Consider the following 9,710-nt stretch of genomic DNA (forward strand, 5'->3'; position numbering starts at 1 on the left):
AACACTAAATTAAAAGTGCAAAAATATATATGAAGACGATAACATTTTTATCAAGTCTCTTCAAATTATGGATGGAAAAGATCCAATGTATTGATTGCGAACCATTTAATATTTCGAAATTAATTGATTGAAAAAAGTAACCGTGAAAAAAAGCTGGGTTTCAGCTTGAAAATTGAACATAGTACTCAGCTTAATGTGAAACGGCGTTAGGACTCGGCTATAAAAAGGAGGTTCCTTGTCATTGAGCTTAACATGGAATCGGGCAGCACTCAGTGATAAGAGAGAAGTTCACCAATGTGGTATCACAATGGACTGAATAGTCTAAGTGAGCCTGATACATCGGGCTGCCACCTAACCTAACCTAACCTAGCCCTTTTTTCAGGCAATTCATTCCTCCCCAAGAATTTACAATTTTTTTAAATATTAAAGGTTGGTATTAAGTTCGAGTTTAAGGTGAGTATTAAGTTCGAGTTTAGCCGCTAAAATCGCTAAAGTGAAAACTAAATCAGTAAGAAAAATGCATGAAATTATACATAGTTGTTGCAAATTTTATTATAACTTGATGGGGAAAAGCCCAAAGCAAATTTTCACAAAGTTTGTATTCCTTAAAATGGATTATTAAAGAAAAGTAATCGTGAAAAAATGACGTTTTTAGCGGCTAAACTCGATCTTAATACCCACCTTTAACCGCTAAAATCGTCACTTTTTCACGATTACTTTTCTTTAATAAACCATTTTATGGAATACGAACTTTGTGAAAATTTGCTTTGGGCTATTCCCCAACAAGTTATAATTAAATCTGCAACAAATATGTATAATTTTATGCCTTTATCTGAGTACTATGTTCCTTTTTCAAGCTGAAAACCAGCTTGTTTTCACGGTTACTTTTTTTAATTACCTAATTTAGAAATATAAAATATTTTGCAATTAATTCCTTGGATCTTTTCCATCCATTATTTGGCAAGACTCGATCAAAATATAATCGTCTTCATATATATTTTTGCACTTTTAATTTAGTGTTTTGGTGAAAAACTCGAACATAGTACTCACCTTAAAGGTGGGTACTATGTTCGGTTTTCGAGTTGAAAATCACTTTATTTTCGCGTTGAAAATCACTTTATTTTCACTTTTATTGATTTTCAACTCGGTTTTCGAGTTGAAAATCACTTTATTTTCGCGATTACTTTTCCTGAAATAATCAAAATTATAAATTAAAACCAAAATATTCCTTTAAAGTCTTGTCGAAATCTAGGAGAACAAGAAACTGCGTATCAATTGAGTTAATTTGTCTACTTCATATTGAACTGTTTTAATAAAGTAACCGCGAAAATTTCAACTCGAAAAGCGAACATAGTACTTACCTTAAGCTGGAAATATTGCTTTGTCGGGATTTGCGATTTGGACAACTTCATTCGTACAAAAGCTTGATTCTAAAGGTGGGTATTAAGTTCGAGTTTAGCCGCTAAAATCGCCATTTTTTCACGATTACTTTTCTTTAACACTAAATTAAAAGTACAAAAACCGTGAAAACAAGTTGGTTTTCAGTTTGAAAACTGAACATAGTACTCAGCTTTAAGGCCAGTATGCACCTCTAGCGAAATTTTCGGTAGCAAAAATTTATTTAAGTCTACAACAAAAAAACGGGGCTGTGTACACAAATTTTAAATCAGCTAATCGCTTTTAAAAATTGTTAATATATGTTCCAAATATTCCTCAAATAAATTGTTTATTATTTACAGACCTTTTAAAACTTTTACGCACACAATGATTGTAATAAATTAAATGTTTGCTGCCAAAATATGCTTTTGACAACCCTGTTATTTTCATTAGAGGTGCGTACCAGCTTACGAAATTGAACGCTACCGAAAATTTCGTTAACATAAATAGCAATGCATTTCTTATGGGAATGCAATTTTTCGCTAGAGGTGCATACCGGCCTTTAGGTAAGTACTATGTTCTCTTTTCGAGTTGAAATTTTCGCGGTTACTTTATTAAAAAAGTTCAATATGAAGCAGATAAATTACTTCAATTGATGCGCAGTTTCTTGTTCCCCTAGATTTCGGCAAGACTTTACAGGAATGTTTTGGTTTTAATTTATAATTTTGATTATTTCAGGAAAAGTAATCGCGAAAATAAAGTGATTTTCAACTCGAAACCCGAACATAGTACCCACACCCAGAAAACAAATTCGTTGCCTCAACCGAATTATTTGCCAACCGAAAGCAGGTGGTTCCATCAACTATCAATGATATCTGTCAGCACAACCAACATTTGGCAGTTGTAACTGCATGGTAGTATGTTGGATCAACTTTGCATTGGTTGTCGCTATATCATATTAATTGTTTTGTTTGTTGGTGCAACCGCCCTCGATTTTCTTTATTATTATCCTAACCAAATTCCAATATTAAATAAAAGGGCAGACAATATTGTGATTTTATTAATTTATTAAAATATTTACAATCATAATAAACTACGAAAATAAATACAAAAGGTGCTAACAACAAATGCTTTTGATCTACATATACGTGAGATCAATTTACATTACAATTTGCAATATTTTGTAGGTAATGTTTGTTTACCAATGACAGATGGTTATTAGGTTGCAATTATGTGGTCAAACTACAGAACCTAATTCAATATATACTTGCCAGAAATTTCTTCCTTAATCCTCTAGATATAAATACAGATCGACTTAGACTCGTCATGTATGCTCAATACAATAAAAAAAAGCTCGCTTGCCGTAAAAAGTATTTGTGTTTGTTGATGTATGAAGCCTGCAATTTTTATGGAAACTTTTGTAATATTCCTTTTTTATAAATCGGTGCGATATTTACATGAAGGCAACTTCTTTTCTATGGGATAAACTTTATTCAATGTATTGCGGACTATTATCAAGTAAATGCTGTTCCCCGTTTTGCAAATTTTGTAGCGTCATACCATTTACCATGTCGATGTTGGTATAAATATTTATTTGTTGCAACAACTACCTTACGCCCGTCCAATAATTGAACTAAGATTCTATTAGTATACTAAACTTTTGATTGTAACAACCATTTGTTGATTCCCATGATGTAGGTCTCTCTATGCTGGTGGTTAGCTCAACAATTTTATGCAGCATACAACCAAATTTATCGGCATTGGTTATTGTAACTAATTGAATGGTTATGGGAATTTCGTTTTGACCCTGTGAACTTTTTTATGGTCGTGTTGGATGTATAATGGGGAAAATAATCAAAACATTGTTCTTGTAACAAAAAATAAGTTACTGACATCATTTCCCCATTGTAATGATCGAATTGCAACCAACCATTTCTCTGGGTGCACCTTTTAAGGCCGGTATGCACCTCTAGCGAAAAATTTCATTCCCATAAGAAATGCATTGCTATTTATGCTAACGAAATTTTCGGTAGCGTTCAATTTCGTAAGCTGGTACGCACCTCTAATGAAAATAACAGGGTTGTCAAAAGCATATTTTGGCAGCAAACATTTAATTTATTACAATCATTGTGTGCGTAAAAGTTTTAAAAGGTCTGTAAATAATAAACAATTTATTTGAGGAATATTTCGAACATATATTAACAATTTTTAAAAGCTATTAGCTGGTTTAAAATTTGTGTACACAGCCCTGTTTTTTTTGTTGTAGACTTAAATAAATTTTTGCTACCGAAAATTTCGCTAGAGGTGCATACCGGCCTTTAAACGAAAAAAAAAATCGATTTTTTTCCTTTCATTTATTTGCTCAATTGTTTTTGCGCATGTCGTTTTAGCGCTTTTACTTGAAATTGTTTTGGCAACACTGGTTCGAGCATATGTTCAGTTGCATTGTGTTTTGTTTGATTGTGAGTTGTTTTCGCAAAAATGTTTATTTGTTGTCTAAACATATAGTGCGAAATATAAACTAAATATGTTTTTGGTACATACAGATAAGTCCAACAAATACTATATTTTACTGAAATACAGTCTTTTTGTTATAGTTTTGGAATCGACACGATTCGGCTCGAGAAGCTGCTTTCCGTACTCGGGATCGTTTAGATCCTAGATTCATAGAGAAACTCGAGAGCCTTCACCATGCAGCCTGGGCAACCGGACTGGTTTCTCGCGAAGATCTGCAAGAAGCTTATCGTAAATCGAGAGAAATTGAGCAAAACCCCAACAGGGTTAATATGTGGTACACATTTGGTATAATGGCCTTTGTAATGCTTTTAACACCTTTATTTTATAATCTGTTAACATTTCTTATTGGCGTGAAATGTTTCTTACCTCAAAATGTTGTCGTATGGGAAGCTACTAGACCAATAAGTGATTGCGGTTTTTGCAGGGGCGTTGAAGGTCCCCTTATCCTAAAGAATATGACTAGAGAAGAATTTGCTCCTTATGCATATTCCTCACTGCCCATTGTTATAAAAAAGGCTGTTAACCATTGGCCGGCAACAAAATTGTTGAACATGAAATTGTTGAAGGAAATTTACGAAAGCAATTCTGGATCGCTGGATGAAGACTGTCACTTTTTGAATTTCAATTCAGATCTAAAATCAATACGTGATGTTTTCAATATGTCACCAGAAAGAGAAAACACATGGTATGTAGGTTGGTCCAATTGCCATCCAGACGTTTTGGAAGAACTCCGAAAGCTATATGGAAGACCACACTTTTTGCCAACCGATGCAGAAATGTCCAATACCGATTACATATTTTTGGGCTATGAACAGGAAGCGTATATGCATGTGAGTAGGATTTTATTTAATTCTTCTGTTTTATATGTTTTAACACTTCTTTTTAGTTGGATTATATTCATCGATTAATGTGGCAAGCACAAATAAAAGGAAATAAAAGTTGGATTTTAGCACCAACTCCAGAATGTGACCACCTTTGTAAATCATTTTCATTTAATGTTGAACCTGGAGATGCTGGTAGGTTTAGGCCTATTGTATTTGATAATTATGATAACTTAAAATATTTTTAGTTTTAGTGGACACCAGAATTTGGTATCATGGCACTTCAATCCCAAAGGGCCAATTTACTCTAACTATACAGTCGGAGTATGGTTAGAAGATTCGTAACATTATTTTTTTTTTTTTGTTTTGACTGATGTACTGAAAAACACATATATTTTAATATAGTTTAAGATGTAATAGCAGTTTATTGTGAATAAACTGTATAAAATGGTTAGTAGGCATTCTAACACATATTTTACTTGCTCCTAATAAATCTGTTTCGTGCCTTTAGGTGGATACTAAATTAAAAGTGTTAAAATATTTATGATGACGACAGTATTTTTTTTATCAAATCTTGGATAATGAAGATCAGCAGCATTGATTTCGGAACATTTTGTCTATTGAAATTTATATGTTCCCCCAAAAGGTAAAAACACACACACTTTCTAAGGTTAGAATTCGTGTTTCACTCTGATTTTTTGTTTGTTTTCCAAATACCGATACCCAGCCAGTTCCATTATCAAACCCCATATAAAATAAGGCGAAAAAATTTCATGAACATTTCATATGGAATACTAGGTTTTTATCTTAAAGGTAGGTATTAAAACGTCATTTTTTCACGATTACTTTTCTTTAATCATCCATTTTAAGGAATACAAACTTTGTGAACATTTGCTTTGGGCTTTTCCCCATCAAGTTATAATAAAATTTGCAACAAATATGTATAATTTCATGCATTTTTCTTACTGATTTAGTTTTCACTTTAGCGATTTTAGCGGCTAAACTCGAACTTAATACTCACCTTAAAGGTGAGTATTAACTTAGAGTTTAGCCGCTAAAATCGTCATTTTTTTACTAAAGTGAAAACTAAATCAGTAAAAAAAGGCATAAAATTATATATTTTTGTTTCAGATTTCATTATAACTTGATGGAGAATAGCCCAAAGCAAATTTGCACACAGTTTGCATTCCTTAAAATGGATTATTAAAGAAAAGTAATCGTGAAAAAACTCAAACTTAATACTTACTTAATACTTAATTTAGCCGCTAAAGGTGGGTATTAAGATCGAGTTTTTTCACTGAAGTGAAAACTAAATCAGTAAAAAAAAGGCATACAATTATACATATTTGTTTTAAATTTTATTATAATTTGATGGGAAATAGCCCAAAGCAAATTTTCACAAAATTTGTATTCCTTAAAAAGTATTATTAAAGAAAAGTAATCGTGAAAAAATGGCGCTTTTAAGGTGGGTATTAAGTTCGAGTTTTTTCACTAAAGTGAAAAATAAATCAATAAAAAAAGGAATAAAATTATACATATTTGTTGTAGATTTTACTATAACTTGAAGGGGAATAGCCCAAAGCAAGTTTACACAAAGTTTGTATTCCTTAAAAAGTATTATTAAAGAAAAGTAATCGTGAAAAAATGGCGATTTTAGCGGCTAAACTTGAACTTAATACTCACCTTTAGCGGCTAAACTCGAACTTAATACTCACCTTAAAATCGTAATTTTTTCACGATTACTTTTCTTTAATAATCCATTTTAAGGAATACAAACTTTGTGGAAATTTGCTTTGGGCTATTTTCCATTGAGTTATAATGAAATCTGCAACAAATATGTATAATTTTATGCCTTTTTAGGGGCTAAACTCGAACTTAATACTCACCTTAAACTCGAACTTAATACCAACCTTTAAGGTGAGTATTAAGTTCGAGTTTAGCCGCTAAAATCGTATTTTTTTCACTAAAGTGAAAACTAAATCAGTAACTAAAGGCATAAAATTATACATATTTGTTGCAGACTTTATTATAACTTGATGGGGAATAGCCCAAAGCAAATTTTCACTAAGTTTTTATTCCTTAAGGTAAGTACTATGTTCGCTTTTCGAGTTGAAATTTTCGCGGTTACTTTATTAAAACAGTTCAATATAAAGCAGATAAATTAACTCAATTGCTGCACATTTTCTTGTTCCTCTAAATTTCGGCAGACATTACGGGAATATGTTTGTTTTCATTTATAATTTTGATTATTTCAGGAAAAGTAATCGCGAAAATAAAGTGTTTTTCAACTCGAAAACCGAACATAGTACTCACCTTTAAAATTGAAAACTAAATCAAACAAAACAAACAAAGGCTTTTGTGTATTTCAACTCCTCTTCAATCGATCTGCTAAATAAATTAAATTTAGATATGCTTCAATTTGAACGAAATCAAAGAGAGCTGGCGAAGCCTATTCGGTATTAAAAATGCCAATAGAAATTTAACGATTTAGTACTTTTCTGAATGACTTTTGGCAATAATGCGCTGCCCTTAAAATGTCAGAATTGTCGTGATTTGGCAACTCTGTCTTTTATTCCACCAGCTGTTCATATACTCCAAGCTCGCTCGTGGATAGGAATACGTTTAAAAAAAGTTGATTTCTTAACTTAAAAAAAGGAAGATACCAATAGGATTGTAATAAGAAATGTCGGGCCACTTTAGACCGCTTAATTCAGCTTTAGTGCTACGTAAAATAAAACAACTTTCTGTTCCCAAACCGGACGCAATTTACATGACAAACAGGAATCCTAGAAACTTGGAAAAATTACGTATTGCATATAGACCTGATGGATATCATCTCGAAAAGCCTGGTCGCTCATTCTGGCATAAATTGGAAGTTAATGTTTCTGGGCGCTATGTAACGGCTGAAGTTAAACATTTTAAGAATGGACCTGTTGTAGCGGCAAGCACCTCCGAATGGGCCATTAAAAAGCAATTGTTCAAAACTAAGGATACAACAGCGTTTATTAACCTAGCCCGTGTATTAGCAAGCCGATGCCAACAATCAGGGATAACGGAAATGATGTGCAACATTGAAGCAGTTCCTGGTGGAAAACTGGATAAATTCTTAAGAACTGTCGAAGAAAATGGAATTTCATTAAAGGAATTGCCCAGATATAATAACCCAAAACCTTGGGACGCAGAAAGACCTGAGAAACCGTGGGAGATCTTAGAGGAAGATGTAGCTAAATAGAACTAATCGTACACATGTTTGATTTTATTTAATAAATTTCTAACATTTATTCATATTTTCGTACATTTATTATTCTTGGAGCTTAACGATTTAACTGCAATTTATTCGTATTTGTGCTTGATGTCGTTCCATAGTTTCTGGAAAAGAAATTCTGTTAAATTGCTTACATAATAAAAAAATGTTATCCCACTTACGCCTTTATTGACAGATTGGAACAAGCTTTCAGAGGCTACATCGAGAGAACGCTCGAAAAAGAAGGCAGAAGCCAAAGCGACCACAGCGAATGTGGAAGTTCTTTTTAGCAAAGTGTTGTAGATAACCTTCATTTTGATTATATTAACTTTTTAATTGTACACAAAACGATATGCTCGCAAGAAATTTCGCAGTGTTTTGCCCCAGTAAAAATTAACTAATGACAGAATATCCCCACAGTTGCTTCAAAATAGTATTTGACAAGTATTGAGGTGATTAGTCAATGGCTAACGTGTCGCCAAGTTTGTGGCGTTTTAACGGTTGAACGTAAAGCACGGTATGCAACTGTCATCGGTGAACCCTGAAAAAAATCTATAAATCGGTTTGAAATGTAATTTGGCATCTCTGTTCGAAAGGAAGATAATTCGTCATCCCAAACAGAGAAACAACGGAAAACAAGACAATAGATTTAATTGAAATGGAAAATTCACCAGAACTCTATGAAGAAGTCAAGCTCTTCAGAAATGCCAGAGAACGTGAAAAGTATGATAATATGGCCGATTTATATGCCATAGTCAATACACTCCAACAGTTAGAGAAGGCCTATATCCGTGATTGTATTACAGCCGCTGATTATACTGCTGCCTGCTCCAAGTATTTGGTACAATATAAAGTTGCATTTAAACAAGTTCAATGTGATGAATTTCCCAGCGTGGAAGCTTTCGCTAAGAAATTTCGTTTGGACTGTCCAGCAGCTTTGGAGCGTATCCGCGAAGATCGTCCCATAACAATCAAAGATGATAAGGGTAATACATCCAAATGTATAGCCGATATCATAGCATGTTCCATAACTATTATGGATGCTCTACGTATGAAAATGAATACCAAGGATGCATTGCACTTGACACTAAAGGACTTGGCTGATAATTACAATTGTTTATCGATTATACCTAAAGATTTCGAGGGTAAAATTAAGATTAACAATTGGCTTAAAGTTCTGGATGAGATGCAGGCTTCTGATGAGTTGACCGATGCCCAAAGTCGGCAGTTTTTATTTGATGTAGAATCGGCATATGCTGACTTTTCCAAACTGCTGCATAATCAATAGATAAGAGTTATTGCATTATTTTATTATGTTATATATTAGCCATTGTAAGAACAAACGTATTCCGGACAGCCATTAATAAAGAAACATACATGTTATATGAGTTTTATTTATTTAAAATCTTCAAATCCATATAGATTCAAAAGGTCATAATGTTATAATTAATAAATCTTATTCAATTCTGTTGGATCTATTATGCAGCCACGGTGGTGTAATGGTTAGCATGCCCGCCTTGCATACACAAAGTCGTGGGTTCGATTCCTGCTTCGACCGAACAGTAATGCTGGTGACATTTCTGAGGTCCCTTGTCATTGAGCTTAACATGGAATCGGGCAGCACTCAGTGATAAGAGAGAAGTTCACCAATGTGGTATCACAATGGTCTGAATAGTTTAAGTGAGCCTGAAACGTTGGGCTGCCACCTAACCTAACCTATGATGATGCATAGTTTATTTGCGTTTCAATGT

At 33.2% G+C, this 9,710-nt stretch overlaps 4 protein-coding genes across 5 annotated transcripts; 3 read left to right on the forward strand and 1 right to left on the reverse strand.

The window, feature by feature from the left end:
• Positions 1-3,795: 3,795 nt before the first annotated feature.
• Positions 3,796-5,265, forward strand: LOC142242032 (uncharacterized). Of its 2 annotated transcripts, XR_012723925.1 has the most exons (5): positions 3,796-3,913; positions 3,975-4,724; positions 4,781-4,910; positions 4,964-5,165; positions 5,227-5,265. XR_012723925.1 is itself a non-coding variant. In XM_075313951.1 (4 exons), exons 1-4 carry the CDS (start codon positions 3,905-3,907, stop codon positions 5,047-5,049), a joined length of 975 nt encoding a protein of 324 aa, XP_075170066.1. In that variant the 5' UTR covers positions 3,796-3,904; the 3' UTR covers positions 5,050-5,265. The 2 variants fall into 2 exon arrangements, 1 of the variants encoding a protein (XP_075170066.1); XM_075313951.1 differs by having other exon boundaries at positions 4,964-5,265.
• A 2,013-nt stretch (positions 5,266-7,278) lies between these two features.
• mRpL18 (mitochondrial ribosomal protein L18) lies at positions 7,279-8,002 on the forward strand. Its single transcript, XM_075313953.1, has one exon. The coding sequence runs from the start codon at positions 7,399-7,401 to the stop codon at positions 7,945-7,947; it is 549 nt and encodes a 182-aa protein (XP_075170068.1). The 5' UTR covers positions 7,279-7,398; the 3' UTR covers positions 7,948-8,002.
• Positions 7,965-8,364, reverse strand: ox (ubiquinol-cytochrome C reductase complex subunit oxen). Its single transcript, XM_075313954.1, has 2 exons — positions 8,142-8,364; positions 7,965-8,084 (listed from the first exon to the last, which is right to left on the reverse strand). Exons 1-2 carry the CDS (start codon positions 8,271-8,273, stop codon positions 8,049-8,051), a joined length of 168 nt encoding a protein of 55 aa, XP_075170069.1. The 5' UTR covers positions 8,274-8,364; the 3' UTR covers positions 7,965-8,048.
• A 157-nt stretch (positions 8,365-8,521) lies between these two features.
• Positions 8,522-9,342, forward strand: Vps28 (vacuolar protein sorting 28). The gene has a single exon (XM_075313952.1). The coding sequence runs from the start codon at positions 8,618-8,620 to the stop codon at positions 9,245-9,247; it is 630 nt and encodes a 209-aa protein (XP_075170067.1). The 5' UTR covers positions 8,522-8,617; the 3' UTR covers positions 9,248-9,342.
• Positions 9,343-9,710: the final 368 nt, after the last annotated feature.

The sequence above is a fragment of the Haematobia irritans genome, chromosome 5 (genome assembly GCF_050003625.1).
Source record: "Haematobia irritans isolate KBUSLIRL chromosome 5, ASM5000362v1, whole genome shotgun sequence".
Lineage (NCBI taxonomy): Eukaryota > Metazoa > Arthropoda > Insecta > Diptera > Muscidae > Haematobia > Haematobia irritans.

What these genes read in the sequence shown, in the direction of transcription:
- ox (XM_075313954.1), bottom strand. Translation starts at nt 8,273, where the DNA reads ATGAAGGTTATCTACAACACTTTGCTAAAAAGAACTTCCACATTCGCT. An exon ending in TCCAATCTGTCAATAAAGGC is followed by an intron (nt 8,085 to 8,141) that starts GTAAGTGGGATA and finishes TTTCTTTTCCAG; the next exon opens with AAACTATGGAACGACATCAA.
- LOC142242032 (XM_075313951.1), top strand. An exon ending in AACAGGAAGCGTATATGCAT is followed by an intron (nt 4,725 to 4,780) that starts GTGAGTAGGATT and finishes ACTTCTTTTTAG; the next exon opens with TTGGATTATATTCATCGATT. An exon ending in TGTTGAACCTGGAGATGCTG is followed by an intron (nt 4,911 to 4,963) that starts GTAGGTTTAGGC and finishes AAATATTTTTAG; the next exon opens with TTTTAGTGGACACCAGAATT.
- Vps28 (XM_075313952.1), top strand. Translation starts at nt 8,618, where the DNA reads ATGGAAAATTCACCAGAACTCTATGAAGAAGTCAAGCTCTTCAGAAAT.
- mRpL18 (XM_075313953.1), top strand. Translation starts at nt 7,399, where the DNA reads ATGTCGGGCCACTTTAGACCGCTTAATTCAGCTTTAGTGCTACGTAAA.